This window comes from Cottoperca gobio, chromosome 5, assembly GCF_900634415.1.
Source record: "Cottoperca gobio chromosome 5, fCotGob3.1, whole genome shotgun sequence".
Taxonomy (NCBI): Eukaryota; Metazoa; Chordata; class Actinopteri; order Perciformes; family Bovichtidae; genus Cottoperca; species Cottoperca gobio.
Window position 1 is genome coordinate 27,014,060 of NC_041359.1, and position 16,995 is coordinate 27,031,054.

At 40.8% G+C, this 16,995-nt stretch overlaps 1 protein-coding gene across 2 annotated transcripts in view; it reads left to right on the forward strand.

The window, feature by feature from the left end:
* The window catches only part of grip2b (glutamate receptor interacting protein 2b), a 144,200-nt gene that overhangs the window by 108,794 nt on the left and 18,411 nt on the right, over positions 1–16,995 (forward strand). The window contains exons 2-12 of one of the 2 annotated variants that reach the window (XM_029431356.1): positions 30–107; positions 4,414–4,549; positions 4,655–4,800; positions 5,483–5,569; positions 5,814–5,889; positions 9,514–9,659; positions 10,062–10,209; positions 11,032–11,201; positions 15,844–15,999; positions 16,295–16,447; positions 16,536–16,722. In XM_029431356.1, coding sequence (XP_029287216.1) covers positions 30–107; positions 4,414–4,549; positions 4,655–4,800; positions 5,483–5,569; positions 5,814–5,889; positions 9,514–9,659; positions 10,062–10,209; positions 11,032–11,201; positions 15,844–15,999; positions 16,295–16,447; positions 16,536–16,722 — 1,483 coding nt within the window. The remainder of the gene's footprint in view (positions 1–29; positions 108–4,413; positions 4,550–4,654; positions 4,801–5,482; positions 5,570–5,813; positions 5,890–9,513; positions 9,660–10,061; positions 10,210–11,031; positions 11,202–15,843; positions 16,000–16,294; positions 16,448–16,535; positions 16,723–16,995) is intronic. The other variant, XM_029431357.1, reaches the window with a different exon arrangement.

The window sequence follows — 16,995 nt, forward strand, 5'->3', positions numbered from 1 at the left end:
AAGCTTTGTTGTGTCTCTGTTTTCTCTAGATGACGGGCCGTATGGGAAAACTAAAGATATCTCTGGACCAGAACAGAACATGGCCTCGAGAAGACACAGTATACCAGGTACATCTGTCTGTCTGTCTGCCTGTCTGTCTGTCTATGTCTCTACCTATCTGTCTGTCTGTCTGTATCTTATAAACTAATATAAACTCCCCCCAGGCTCCTCCCCCAGGCCCCGCCCCTCTCTGATGCATTATTTTCATCTCTTTCCATAATTTCTCCCAGACCAAAGCTTCAAGCTGAATTTTGCTTCATTAGTTTGAGTTATTTCCCAGAACACTTCCTGATCCACACTGGATCACTTTCACTCTCAGATTCTGAACTTCACTGTCCCTGCAGACATCAGGTCACCTGGTGGGTGACCTGATGTCTGCAGGGACAGCGTGATAACACCACGGTCCCCCGCTGTCTGTCATTACATGTGTTTGCTCTGAAAGTGTCCCTGAGTGCAAACTGCCAAACGAACACACACATGAACACGTCATTCTTTTCTGTATTGATGCCTGATGCCTCGCCCGTACACTCCGGTACATGTTCCAATGACCCACAATCACATGTGAGCAGGAAATATATCACGTTAACAGAGCAGGATTATCCTAAAACTATTTTACTGTGCAGCTTTTAATGCCAACTATTTAACAACCTTACAACTGTCTCTATCACTTGAAATAACTCTGTTTGAATTTTATACATTTAACGACTGTGCTCTGTTTCAAATTATACTTATTTATTTCTTTATTCTTTGTAACTTTCTCTCTCATCTGAATAACGAGATTTAAGTTCATCTGCTGTATAATTTTTTCTCTTCTTATCACTTTGGCCCAAATCCCTCCACTGAGTCCCCCGTCCTCTCCGTCTGTCTCTGTCTTTCATCTTTTTTACATTTATTTTATGCTTTTTACTCGTCTTTAGTCATATATACATAACTGAGCTCCATGCTCCATGCCTATACAGATACAAGTATGTGTGTCATTCTCCTTCCATGCTCACATTGTTGTTGAATCTGTGTGTGTGTGTGTGTGTGTGTGTGTGTGTGTGTGTGTGTGTGTGTGTGTGTGTGTGTGTGTGTGTGTGTGTGTGTGAGAGAGAGATAATGTCTGCACTTCTTTTTCCATTTCTCTGATCATCATTAGATGTAATATAACTTTTCCTCGGTTCTCGGTTTAGAAAATAGAAACCATTTCATGAGTTTCATATTGTGTGCCGTACAAATATCCTCGTGTGTATTCTTGTTGCCTGAGCATCAAAATGAAATGGAAGATAATACGTTATGAATCCCAACACGGTCACTTCTGCATCTGTGGATAAAAAAACCCTCATTTTTATGATTCAGTTCAGAAGAATCCACCGGCATCAGAATACATGTGTAAAAGCTTTGATGCTTTTATGAAAATATGAGCAGTACAAGCACTAATGGATGCATAGTGTGTGTGTGTGTGTGTGCGTGTGTGTGTGTGTGTGTGTGTGTGCGTGTGTGTGTGTGTGTGTGTGTGTGTGTGTGTGTGTGTGTGTTTGTGCGTTTCTAATTTTTACATCAGTGCCTTTTTTAATTTTACCTACCAACGTTCTCCTGGCTGCTTTGAACTGAAACACTATTATTAACGTCTTAACATGATTATATTTGCACACGCACACTGCTGCTGTATCCCCTATTATTGATATTATTTTACTTACAGTATATCTCAAAAGTGAGTACACCCTTTAGATTTTTGCAAATATTCTGTTATATCCTTTCAGGGGATAACATTATCCTACTGAAACTTTGATATAACTTAAAGTAGTCAGTGTGCTGCTTGAATAACAGTATAGATTTATTGTCCTTTGAAAATTACTCAGTACACAGCTGTTAATGTCTAAACAGCTGGCAACAAAAGTGAGTACACCCCATAGTGAACATGTCCCTGAGCACATGTGGGGCATCCTCAAGAGGAAGGTGGAGGAGTGCAAGGTGTCCAACATCCGTGCGCTCCGTGATGTCGTCGTGGAGGAGTGGAAGAAGATTCCAGAAGCAACCTGTGCAGCTCTGGTGAATTCCATGCCCAGGAGGGTTAAAGCAGTGCTAGATAACAATGGTGGTCACACAAAATATTGACACTTTGGGCACAATTTAGACATGTTCACTATGGGGTGTACTCACTTTTGTTGCCAGCTGTTTAGACATTAACAGCTGTGTACTGAGTAATTTTCAAAGGACAATAAATCTATACTGTTATTCAAGCAGCACACTGACTACTTTAAGTTATATCAAAGTTTCAGTAGGATAATGTTATCCCCTGAAAGGATATAACAGAATATTTGCAAAAATCTAAAGGGTGTACTCACTTTTGAGATATACTGTATATGATATTGCATTTTGGAGACATACATTAACATTATAAGCCTCATCTTTAGAGCTCTAACCGATATTGTATAGCAATGCACCAAATGACAATATTGAAATTGAAGAGTGAACGAAGTTGCTGTTAGAGATAAACACACAGATTTATCCTGCAGAGCTGCAGCTCCTGTCGGCTGTACGGAGCTTTACAGTCAGTTTCAGCTCATTGTTTAGCCTTCCGGCTCACAAACGTACCATTCTGATTCACACACACCTTCATAATGTTATTTTTGGCTGCAGAAGCAAGCTGTACACTCCATGCTCGACATCAAACAGTAGACACATTTAGAGAAGGGGGGAGCATAGTGGAGAATCTAACAGCGAAACAGACAGATATCTAGTTTGGGAGTTAGACGAGACCGAAGACGAGTGAATCCTGCACTTAACATTCATCAGGCAGCCAGAAACACAAATCTGAAGGGCTGCGTAACTGCTGCATGTGGAAATAAGCAACTGCTTAAAAGATGATGTCATTGCTGTACTGTTGTAAAAAGATCTGTTTCAGATTCCTCATGAGGAACCATAGATCCACTCGCTCATCGTAGCGTTAATATAAGCGTTTAGGTTGTGCATCATTTCTACAGTTTGTCTTGACACCGAGCTGCACTGAACGACCCAAACATCTTAACTTAAAGGTTGAATAGCACCAACTTTACACTTTACAGTCTGTTTCCAAGTCTTGGAATGTGCTGCACAATATGTGATTCCTGTAATCCTTCTTTAAAAACCTTTCTCATCTGTGGAATTAGTATATTTGTGTTGTCGTTAAAGAAATACGAGCTCACATGGTCTGTCATCAGTCATGTTTGTTCGTCCGTCTGTTGTTTATTGTTGGGTGTTCAGCCTTCGAAGGCTGTGTGAGGATTTTAAACCTCATTATGTTTTGCAGATGTTTATAACACACAGTCAAGAGAAACTAGTCTTCCATGAACTCTTAACTGCAAAACAGCAAAAGAGTCAAGGTGAACTGCAGCTTTGCAGCGTCATTCCCAAGTCAACGCTTTGTTTACTTCATGAAGCCTTGACTCAGCCCAGGAATAGATGTTTTTGACCTGTTTTTTTAGTAGTTTATTAGCTGTTTCTCAGCTGTTTTTGACCTGTTTTCCAGCTGTTTTTCAGTAGTTATTACCAGTTTTTCAGCTGTTTTTTACCTGTTTTTTTACCTGTTTTTTACCTGTTTTTCAGTAGTTATTTACCTGTTTATTAGCTGTATTGAAGCAGTTTTTAGGCGTTCTTTAGCAGTTCTTTTCTGGATGCCTTTGTTCATGCAGTAGTTTAATTAAGATATTTGCATTCTTTGATCCTCGGCACAGCCGTCCACAGAGAATTCAGTGCGTAGTTTTACACAAGTTACTGTTTAAAGTCTGCCAATAGTCTTGGTTCGGGAGATTTAGTAAATCATGGTCCAAATAATGTTTGTAATATTTAATCGATAAAGGTTTCAAAGGAAAGTGGTTCAAATGGCTGTTTTTGAGATATTCCTCCGACAATTAATATCAATATTAATGTTCTTGCTTTTCTGTGTTTTTAATAAGTTAAACAATCTGATGTTTATATGGAAGATATAACAACAGTGAATTACAAGAATCTCACAGTGAAAACAAATCTATACAGTAACACGTCTGCCTCTGCATTAAAATATCCCTTTAAGTACACATGATGCACTTCCAAGGCCTTTCCATCCCAGCCAGGAACTGTCCCCGTGGGACGACTGCATGACACACAGCGGCTTTGTTAATTCTCATTAACTGATGCTTATCTTATCTGATCTTCATTTGAGTCATTTCAGCTGACTCTCTCATGCTGAGCAGACGGGGATCAGTATCTCATCCAAGGACACACAGCAGCAAGCATCTTTTGATTTATCGTTCTTGTAACTCAGCCTTTAATCCGCCAATCAGAATGTACAGAGGGCAGCCACTAACCACTTTCCACCTCTCTGCCGTATCCGTGTGTGTATCTGTCTTTATGTGTGTGTGTGTTTATGGTTAGAAGCTCTGCGGGGGGTGACCATGGTGGAGCTGGTGAAGAAAGAAGGAAGCACTCTGGGCCTCACCATCTCAGGAGGAACCGACAAGGACGGGAAACCGCGGGTATCGAACCTGCGGCCCGGAGGACTGGCGGCCAGGTGGGAGCAACACCAGTGAAGAAGAGAATAAAAGACAAATACATTCAGTGTTTCGTGATATTCTGTAAAATGCTTTTCCATGTTTACATCCCTTTTGTGTGACAGGAGCGACCAGCTGAATGTCGGTGACTACATCAAGTCGGTGAACGGCATCAATCTGACCAAACTGAGGCACGAAGAGATCATCAGCTTACTGAAGAACGTAGGGGAGCGAGTTCTGCTGGAGGTGGAGTATGAACTGCCCCCTACAGGTAAATATTAGATCCATATATATGTGTATATATAAATATACTGTATATATATATATATATGTATATATATATATATATATATATATATATATATATATACATATATACTGTATATACACAGGATGTGCAGATATTACATGAGGTTGTTAGTGAGTTATGTTGAGGGCCACACGGCACAATGATGTTGTTCACAGCGACGCATGTTAGTCATTAGTGAGAAGAAACGTTTGATTACATCTGATGATGGAACAGAAGTAACGAACGTTAAGAAGGAAAGAGATGCAGGTAAAATGATTTCACTCAAATAAATAAATGACCTCTCTCCCTCCTTCTCTCACTCTCCCTCTCTCTCTGTCCCTCTCTCTCTCTCTCTCACTCCCTCTCTCTCTCGAGAGAGAGCGAAGAGAGAGAGCGAGGAAGGCTGTATAGCGGGTAGATGATCGGCTCTCGCGAGGGATGATGGACGCGCGAGAGGAGCAGAGAGCAAAAGAGAGCGAGAGAGCGAGAGAGCACGAGAGAGCGAGAGAGCGCAAGCGCGAGGCAGACTCTACCGATCGAGAGAACGAAGAGAGAGAGCTACGACATAGATAACTCGACCTAACCACTCTCCCCCCTCTCCTCCCTCTCTCTTCTCTCATCCCTCTCCCCCCCTCTCTCTCCCTCTCCCCCCTCCCCCTCTCAGCACCAGACAGCACCTCTGGGCTTATATCAAAGACAATCGACATCTGTTTGCACAAAGAGGGGAGCAGCTTTGGTTTCGTCATGAGGGGTAACGTCAATAAAATAAAAAGCTTTTTTGAGAGCTATATGAAATGTTTTGGTTGACATGGCATCATTTTAGAATGATTGCTTTAGTATTACTGTTGCCTGCTTTGTAAAATCATTTATTTGTTGAAGCATTGAATCTGTAAAAGTCTCTTTTCTCTACAATAATGTCTCTTTACATTGATCCCCTCCAGGTGAAGGAGTCCAGTGCTCCGTGTGACCAGCTTTAACCTTTGCTCTTCTTGCAGGTGGTACCCACGAAGACTGGCACAAGTCCCGCCCTCTAGTGGTCACCTACGTCAGGCCGGGAGGTCCTGCAGACAGGTAGCACTGACTGCATGCTCATGCAACCATAAACTCACGTATAGTGTTCATGCAGCCACACGTGCATAAGTGTGCAAACTCATAGAAGCAAACATATTCACACACATTCAGTTGTATTGAGCCAGGCTCAGGATTGTGTATATCTATTATTTTAGGGCAATAACTTCCAAAGAACGTGATGTCTAGGAAAAATAAAAGTCAGACGGGCACTGGCCTCCATTGACTTTAAACTAACAGCAACAAGTTCCAGTCAGGAGTCTGGGAGATTTGTGTGCGCCTTCGTGCCAATAAAGCCCGAGGACAATGGTGTCATCTCCTGTGATGTTGACAGTTATGTGTTACTCTGAGCTGCAGCGGCATGAATCACCTCGTATCCCTTTAATGTTGTCATCATGTGTCTGTCTCAGGCGTCATGTTTAAGTTATAACCCTTGACATTTTCATATAAATGTCAGCTTTGCGACTGTTTAACTCATGTAACGCAGCCGTGATTCAACCTTCTGTAGATGCAGGACTATATCAATCTATACAATATATATCCCAATACATACAAATTTCTGCAAAATTACACATGTATAGGAACCCATTCATTGTGGAATAAAACATCCTTATTTGTGAAAAGAACAAGGAAAAATTAGTCGATATATAAATATGTATATATATATATATAAGTATATATGAATATATATATGAATATATATATATAAAAAAAATATATATATATATTCATATATATTCATATATACTTATATATATATATATATATATATATATATATATTTATTTATATATATATAATATATTATTATATATATATATATATAATATATATATACATATATACTTATATATATATATATATATTCATATATATTATTTATATATTACTTATATATATATATATATATATATATATATATATTTATTTATATATGACTAATATATATATATAAGTATATACGAATATATGAATATATATATAAAAATATTATATATATATATATAAGTATATATGAATATATATATATGAATATATATATATATAAAATATATATATATATATATATATATATATATATATATATCCAATAATAAGACTCAACATGAACCAAAGAAACACAAACAAAGTACATCTTGACAACATGTTAGCTAAAGGTCTGCACTTTAATTAAAATGCAATAAATAATGCAGAATGAAAACAAAATAAATTAGAAACACTTGTCCTGATTTGCAGTTTCTGTTCCGTCTGATCTCATAGAAATGTTCATATTTATTTGATTGAAACTAAAGTATATAATGACGCGTTCAACAAGAAGAGAGGAGGTGGTGATCTAACACAACACGAGCAGCAGCATCAGAGTTTAGAGAAGGACAGCTAATTGTTTCTTTGCATTTAATCTCACACTAGTTTAAACTTTGATTTAACAAAGAAGCGGCTGTTTAGCACCAAACTGAGACACATATTTATTTTTATATTTCTGGAGGATTCACTTCACTCAGCAGAATGAAACGCACACGGAGGAGGGACGATCTCAAGGAAAAGTGTGAATGAAAGGAAACTTTTCAAATGAAGACACAAGGGCTTACTGAGTATGAACATGAAGTGAATCCTTCGCTTTGACCTTCAGGCTCCACACTGAGCACACACTGAGCACGTATGGGGTGACTTTGGTAGCAACATGCTCTCCAGCATGTCCTTACTTACTGACACACTATGTGCTGTTTTTGCCTTTTGAATTGTCTCACATCTGTATTGCCTGTACACACGTCTCACTGCTTACAAAGTCCCACTCTGTTTGTGCAGCCAAAATACGGGAGAAGATTGAAAATATAAAGTGTAACCCTCTTCTCTGATTATTCACCAGCTTCAATCAGTTGATGGTAGACGTTAGAACTGGGAGGTGCTATTTTTATTCTAGTGGCAACTGTTTGTGCAAGAACTGCATGCAGAGATACACATGCAGAACATCTAAGCAGATACTGTCTCGTGAAAGGACTGTTTCAAATATATATGTGTCAAAGTTTATTGCAGATCAATCAAAGCTATTGTTTTACACACAGCGACAGACTCGGACAATCTTACGATTGAGTTGTTTTGCCCGAAGCTCATCCAACACCGCTCTGAAGGAAATCATCTTCCAAATGTGGGTCAGTGCAGGGGAAACGAATGCGATATTCATGCTGCTTTATATCCCATTTATATGCCAATTGGAGAAAAACCTAATCCACAGCACCATAGAGTCCCAGGAGAGCCTTCATCTTTCAGCATTACCCATCGGGAATTAAAGCGGCAACTCTGGAAGTTCCAGAGCCGTGTTGTTTTATGCAGGATCGCAGAGAAACTGCTTTTACTGCATCATCATGCACAGAAAAGAAAAGAATCTTGCAGGCTCTTAAAACAGGCTAAATGTCAGTGAAGTCAAGACTTAAATCAGAGATATCTTTGAAGGGGAAGTCAAAACATCTGTGGGTGAGATTTCTTTAAATATGAACCTTAAAAACAGGTTAAATGTGAACGATTTTGCTGTTTGACCTTCAGTGTAACACAATATTTTGCAGGTTTGCAGCTTATTTAATGAGGAAGGATTCATATTTCTCTGTGCATCTGTTTCCCAGGTACATGCACCTGCAAACCTTTTGCTTTTAGTCGTGTAGTCTTTTAGGAAAGACTTTTATTCGACCTCATATTTCTTTTTGAAACATTCCTGAAATACTTCCATCACATAACCTCCTTCCAGCCGTCAGGTCTCAGCTTAGTGTGCATCATGTTGGTAAAAAGCTCCAAAGGCGAGCATCATACTTTACAACGTCTGGCTGGTACGATGACAGCGCTGCATTACTCACACTCCGGCATCGTGCATCCAGCAGCTCTGTGATGCAGCTCTTTACATGAAAACATCTCAATTATTAATTAATAATTAAATAATGTCCTGAGATGTGTTATCAAGTGCAACCTGGAGTATTGAGCATGTCGTCAGTGGTCGTGTTTTTATCAAGATTGCCATAATTAAATGAAGCAGATCACATGACGTGAAGGTAAATCTTGATACTCTGGATGCTGTAAAGTGCAGCGGTGTAATCTGTCTTCTTAATGCTGGTTCCACTGTGTTCGTCCTCCCCTTGAACTCAGGAGACATTATACTGTGAGTCTCACACGCATGAGATCAGAAAGGAAAGTGAAGGTAGGAGCAGGGAAAAAGTAGGACCAAGTTGGACAGCGAGGACGTAAGACCAAGACATGAGAGAGATGTTGGAAGGGAAGAAAAGGCTTGAAGAAAGAAGAGGAAGGAGAAGATGAATAATATATAAGAGGAAGTGCAGATGATAAGAAAGGGAATGGTTGAAAAGAGATGTCTTTAATGATTTACTTCAACAACTGATATTAACCAATAAAGCTTATTAGAAGATATTGAAAGAAGGAAGAAGTGATGAAAGAAATGACTTTTAAAGGAAGAGAAATACAAAATTCCAAGAATTCGACTCGACAGACTGACTTTGATTATTTCCTCTGCTGTTTGTCTCAATTGTTTAAGTTTGACTGTTTCTGAATGTTCTTGTTTTTCCGTTCTGTTCTCTGATCTGTGTTTTAACACCTGACGTCGTCTTCTTGTCTCTTTGTGTTCAGAGAGGGAATGCTGCGTCCAGGGGACCGTCTCCTCAGCGTGGACGGCGTGCCGCTGCACAACGCCAACCACTGCGACGCCCTCAGCGTGTTGGCTCAGTGCGGCCAGGAAGCCTTGTTCCAGATAGAGTATGACGTCACTATCATGGGTGAGAGACCACACACACACACACACACACACACACACACACACACACACACACACACACTCACACACATGAATTAAAGCTTGAGGCAAAAGTTCCTAGACTTTACAAAAATGGCACTGAAATTTAAAATTGGATGTTTGTTGTTGACGTGTTGGCATTCTCTGCTGCCTTCGGCTGAGTTTCGCTATTTTTCAGTGTAAAAACTGCTCAATTGAACTCTCCCAGAATGCATTGAGAAGAATCCCCTGGTCTGATAGTTGTTGCTTTCAAATGCATTTTTGCCTCAAGCTCGTGTGCAACTAATGTTGGTTCTGCAGACATCGAAAGGTACTCGCATGTCGCTGAGCATCGCAAGTAAAGAACAAAATGGTTCAAATCCCAAACGCTTTTTCCTCCAATCAGACACGGTGACGAACGCATCCGGGCCGCTATTAGTGGAGATTATCAAGTCGCCAGGAGCCACGCTGGGTATCACGCTCACATCCGCCAATCATCGAAACAAGCAGGTCATTGTCCTTGACCGGGTTAAACCTGGAAGCGTGGTGGACAGGTACACACACACTCACACACACACACACAATATGTTTGCATGCATCACACTTGCAGTTTGACCTTGATATACTCTACAGATGAAGTGTTGATGCACTCACCTGCTACGTGCAGAAGAAAGAAACTTAAAGAAACTCCAAATGTGTGTTCAGGTGACACAATTATCCTAAAACTGCATTGAACAGATAAAGCAGTGAAGAACATCACTATGTGAAACTAAATGTGATGCAAATTAAGTTTAGTGTATTAATAATGAGGCTAGCATTTTTTATGTTCATGTTTTCAACACGATAACCGAGGTGATGCTGGGATATAAATGTCTGCGGCTGCAGCACGCAGCAGTTTGGATGAGGAACCTGTGTCTCCATTAGTCCCACTTGTGAAAGCGATGCAGTCGGCTTACAGATGTGCAACGATTGCATATTTATGCAAAATATTCTCTCCAGCATGCACACACAGAAACACTCACACGAGCTGTTTCCAGCCCGATAACTGACACAGACAGGAGCAGACAGGACATTTCCCAGAGCCTCAGTCCGGCTATAAAATATACATGAAGCACTTGAACTCTGTGTCGGTGCTGAAACGAGCTTTAAAATAACCAACTGACTAGATTGTGGAGGTCCACGTTCTGTCCCTGTTCATTCTCACATGGTTGCAAATTAGAATATTGTTAAAGTTGAAGAGCAGAGACACCAGGGTGAGCAGCTCTGCAGCATGACGAGCTAATCAGGCTAACGTGTAGCATACACACAGTTTTGCAGTGGTAAGATTCCTTCCTTATTCTCCCTGTGTGTGTGTGTGTGTGTGTGTGTTTTACCAGATGTGGAGCATTGCATGCTGGAGATCATCTGCTGTCCATAGACGGGACATCGACAGAACACTGTACGGTCCTGGAGGCGACGCAGCTGATAGCGAGCACGACAGAACTGGTGAAGTTAGAAATACTTCCCTCCCATCAAACAAGGCTAACTGGGAAGCAGCACGACACAGGTGGGGGCAGCAGCTGTGTGTGTGTGTCTATGTGTGTGTGTGTAAAAAGTCTACCAATAAATATGTGGACTCTGTTAAAAAAAGGTATATTATAATGTATGAAAAGTGCCTTTTAAAAATGTACTTTTATGTTTTATCTGGAGGTAAAACTTCAAAACCCCTCAAATAAAATGACCTGTAAGTGACAATAAGGAAGAGTTATTATGGGATACTTTTCTACTTTAGGAGAGTTCCATGTTGTCCTGCGGTTGCCAGGTGTTTGGTCGTAAGCAGGGCAATTCAAAGCAGACCTGACATGAATACATACAACTCAATGAAACCAGAAAACAAAGTGCCGTCATGGCGTGAATAAAGAAAGTAATTATCCTTCAATCACTCACAAACACATTATTTATCCTGTGATTCTGTAATGTCTGGACGGCTGTCAACCAGATGGTGTGTGTTCAGTTACGTTGCCAGGTTTGAATTGATGTTGATGTTTTTCTTTTACACCTTATGTTGTCCTCCGCCACAGCTGTTTGATGATGTTGCGTCCAACGTGTGATGAGGCAGCGCTGTAGTGAATACATCCTGTCTGCTACTGAAATTATTGAGAAGTCAGAAGTGTGTGTGTGTGTGTGTGTGTGTGTGTGTGTGTGTGTGTGTGTGTGTGTGTATGTGTGTGTGTATGTGTGTGTGTGTGTGTGAGTAGTAGTAGAGCAAGACAGAGAGAGAGCATGTGACTTCATTCAGGTATATGCATGTGTGTGTCAGCGTTTCTAGGCTGCAGGCTGCATGTTTCTGGGTTCTCCGTCTGTCAAATCTTGCACAAACGTCCACTTGGACGTTACTTCATCAAAGATGAAGTAACTCGATGTTGAAGTGACGTCACATCCGTCTCTTTCTTGTGAATGGGATTTCTGAGAGACGGCTTGAAGGAACTTCCTCAAATCTTGCACAAACGTCAAAGATGAATGATAAGAATGTGGTCGATGTGACCTCACGAGACAAGTTTGTGGCCATAACTAAAAAATGAATAATGCTAATGCCAATGCATGCAAATATCTAATTGGATAAAAATTATTTTTTTACACGCATGGATACAAAGTGGAGTTACAGTCAGTGTTTGTCAACTTTGTGGTGAGATGTGTGTCATTGTATATTAAATATGTCACAGTCTTGATTTTTGTATATCCTGTTTTATTTTGAAGTGTTCACTCCCCCTTATGTCATGTCTAGTTGTTCTTCCTGTCTGTGCGTTTTCTCTCTGTGATTGTTGATTTGTTCCTCCTGTGTCCGTTCACCTTGCCCTTGTGTTTTAGCCTCTCTCCCCAGCTATGTCTCATTCCCCTCGTTTAGTGTCTGTGTGTATATATCTCTGTCTTTCCCAGTGTTCCTTGTCAGATAGTCATCTAAGTGTCACCCTTGCAGATGTCTCCTTGTGCTTCCTTGTGCTTCCTTGTGCTTCCTTGTGCTTCCTTGCGCTTCCTTGTGCTTCCTTGTGCTTCCTCGTGCTTCCTCGTGCGTCCTCGTGCCATCCTGGTTTGTTTTTTCAGTTTACTGTTTACCTTTTGTATTTTTGTTATTTTGTAAAGCTTTTTGTAATAAAGCCCTCTTTTTGTTAATCTCCTCATCTGCCGTCTTGCATTTGAGTCCTCACCTTTTCGCTACCGTGACAAAATAGATAAAATAATTCCATTTCATTTCACTTGAAACGGAGAACTTCTAAACGTCCGAAAATGCAAATGCTGTTTTTATTTATTATCTGTTTAGCTTTTTCACCAAACACTCAACATGTTCTAGTAGACGATCACTACGATGACTGGTCAGAGTTCTTAGTATTGAAGTAGAATGAGGGATGGTGCGTTAACTTTAGAAAGCTCTGGTTGTAACTGTACCAAAGAGACACCACATCCTTCGCAGTCTTTCAGATCAACGTGGAGCCAAAAGTAGAGCAGAGTAAAAACAGCAACAAAGATTTTGACCCATTTAATTCCCTCTACACACATTTAGCTGATCAGAGAGAATAAAACCTATCGTGTCTTTCTACCCGCCGCCCTCTCCTGCACAGATTGAGAAACATTTTGGCTGCGACAGTCACTTTGTGCTTAATTAGCTGAAGGAGTGTTTCTTCACCCGTAGCCAAGTGTCGGCTTTTCATTTGCGGGAGAATTAGTGCCAGTGGATTTATAGGGGAAACGCTGATTATCCCAGGTTAATGCCTCACAGCTGAGGGGTTTAAGTATGACAAGTGTGCACACACACATACATGTACACACCATTCACACAGACCTGGGATGAAGCTGCCAGTGTTAAGTCAGACAAATGTAAATGAATCTCTTTCTCTTAATAACACATGAGCACACACACACGTTCATCCCAGGTTGGTGGGGAATGTGTGTGGGTGTTTCCTAATGTTGCATTTGTCTTTGCCTGATTAGAGACGTGTGAGAGGTTGAGAGAGAGAGATTGATTTAGAGAAGAGACATTCTAGACACAAATAAACTTAAAGCTCCACTTCTACAGAACTTCAGTGGTGCAGGAGATTGATCTCAGCATGATACCGCAGGAAGAGAGTAAGTTAAAGAGAAGTGATGGATGAATGTGACGGGAGTGTAAAGGCAGGATGCTATTTAATTAAAGTCATTACACCTCTCTTGCATGCTGTCAGATGCTGCTTACAGCCCGACACCTCCTCTCCTCATTTCCTCTCCTCCGTTACTCCTTTTTGTTTCATCTCCTCCCTCTCTTCCTCCGTCTCCTCTCATCCCCCTTTTATCTACTCTTGTCTCATTTTTCCTTGTTTCAATCTATTCTAATCTATGTTGAAGTTCATTTTAAGAAAGTACTAGACGCTACACGTTAACCGACATCACACACACACACACACACACACACACACACACACACACACACACACTTGAAAGGTCACCATCTCATCTTGCATCTCTTTAATTTGTCTCTACAAAGCAAAATTCATTATTTCCTTCGTCTAATCATGATTGTGACCTCCTGTGTGTGTATATGTGTGTAAGTGTGTGTGTGTGTGTGTGTGTGTGTGTGTGTGTGTGTGTGTGTGTGTGTTGGGAAGCACAGCTCATTAGGATACTGATGGCCTTGCAGAAGACCTTGCGGCCAGCCTGCCACTGCTTTATTAATAGACACTCTGATTAAAGGTTTTGCTGTGTGTGTGTGTGTGTGTGTGTGTGTGTGTGTGTGTGTGTGTGACTTTGATTGTGTTTCAGTGTGTTTGTGCAGCATAGATTGGGGTTGGTGGGTCTAGACAAAAGTGTGTGTCCACACCCAATTTGCTTCACCTTGTGTGGACCTTGCATGTCGAGGAAACAAAAGCACTGCTGGATGGATCTGGCAGCACAGGGCAGCTTAGGATCAACTTCAGAGTGCGTGTGGTGAGGAATTACACTTGAAGCCGTGTAGGTTGTCAGACATTAGCCTTGATTGTATTCTGATGCTCTCAGTGGGAGTTTCCCCAGAAGATGTTCTCTGAGACATCTGAGAAAAAGTCACTTTTTACCAGTTTTAATTTGCTTCATCAGGCTGGCATTCTGTAGTTGCTGCGTTGTTAGTCTAATTAACGGACAACAAAACGAGATGATTACACATGAAATGCTAATGAATGACAGATCCCCAGTTGGTATTTTTCTAAAATGCTGGCAGGTGTTTGATACACCTATAATCTCTAATTACATTATTCCTGAACTGGTGTCGGAGAAAGTTAATGCTACAGGTGTCTTCCCTTTTCTTAGAGATTTTTGGGAAATAAGTAAGAACACACCTTGAATAATTAGATCATACAAAGGGATGTTAGCAAGACCTGAAGAAGTGTTCCTTGGATAACGTAACGTAGCATATTTAGCTAGCGTAGTGACTCCATTGCTACACATGTTGAAGCGCTGAACAATCTGCAAAACTCTGAGGATTATCAATACTCCTGTTCTAATGAGGTCAGGTGTGTTTTATTAAAGGAGATGGAACAGGACCATGTCTGTATCAAAGCAGACACAGAGCCTCAAAGTGCCGCATCACTTAGCTAATACTAAGATAACTTAGTTGGTTGCCGTTGACTTAACATGTGAGTAGAAGGCAGAGATATGATCACATGTTTCACTTAAAACAAAAGTTAGCTTTTCTGCCGAGAGTTAGATGACAAAATTGACATCACTTATTTCTGTAGGCTACAGTAAATATGAAGCTACCGGCTTACTTAGCTTACTACAAAGACTGAGTCTAGCTCTTTAAGCTAACAAGTGTGGCTAAAGCTCACTAATTATGATATTATGATTAACACAGTTTCCACTGGTTTCATGCTAATCCACTGATCGACAGTTCGTGGCAGTATGACAAAACATATTAATGGTCCAAAGATGAAGAAGATTACAAGCTAGCAAACATTAATTTAGGCGAAGCAATGCAGGATTGGGAACTCATTCAACTTGTTTGGTGGATGTCAAGGACAGACACCACGTTTTGGTGAAAACCTAAGGGCACCTTTTAAAGTTATAATATCTGGCTGTTATACATGTTAAGGTTAAAGTTAGAAGTGTTAACACCCATTCAGGGTTAGGGGTGAGCTTCTAGGGAATGAATGTCAGAGGTCAGTCGAAACACTCACAAGTAACAAAATCATTATTGTGTGTTCCAGTGAAGGTTCAGAAATCGGACCACCCCCACTCCTGGGACCCCTGTGTGAACTACTGTCACCCTTCCAACTCCAGCCTCTGCAACACAAGCGCCACCCTCAACAAGTCGTGGACCGCCTCAAATAACAACACCATCAACAGCCTCGACTACTGCAAGTGTAAGAAACTTCTTCCTATGTAGTTTTTCATCCGTTCTGTTAACATAGTAATGGAGATGGATTGACAACGTGCAAAGACGTTCTCACAGTGAAGCAAAGGTTCAGATTCAACCACGTTGCCAGTTTATCCAAGACATTGTATAATGGTAGAAACACATCACGAATGGCCGCTGAACTCTACTGCAGTAACTGCTTTACATAATATTGAATTAATGAGCTGAACCCCTTAGAGAACAACTCATTTATTATTTCAGCTCGGCTATAGTCATCTTCTTTTCTCTCTCCATTTGTGCAGCTCTGGTATCTGTCAATTTCTCTCCCGGCTCGACGACTACATCGGGCCCCAGCAGCCAGAGCTCCAGCACCCTGCCGAGGCCTTCAGTTCCCATGAGTCCACGAAACTCGCTGCTCAAACGACGGCAGAGGAAGAAAGAGCACAAAAGCTCCTGTAAGCTCCATATCTCGTCCTGTCTGTACTATGAAGTCAGTTTTCTGTACGGAAATTAATAATCAAAAACTCTTGCGTGTGTGTTTAGTGTCTCTGGCGTCCAGTTCAGTGGGTCCGGGTGGTCAGGTGGTTCATGTAGAGACCAGTGAAGTCGTCTTAACTGGTGACCCACTCAACGGCTTCGGTGTCCAGCTGCAGGGAGGAATATTCGCCACGGAAACGCTGTCCGCACCCCCGCTTATCCGATTCATAGAGCCCGACAGCTCTGCAGAGAGGTGAGGACAAAAATTTGCGTTCGTGCATGAATTAACAAATGTGTCTGCTGTGTGATGACACAGAGCATTTGGCCTTCTAGACGCAAAACTGCAAATATTTAGGTCAAGTTAATGTTATTCATATAACCTAATATCAACAATCACAAATTTGCCTTTAGGGGATTTACAATCTGTACGAAATCATCTGTCCTTAGACCCTCGATTGGGAAAAAGAAAACACCCAACACATAAAGAAACGGGGAAAAACAATATACGAACATGTACTTTTTTACT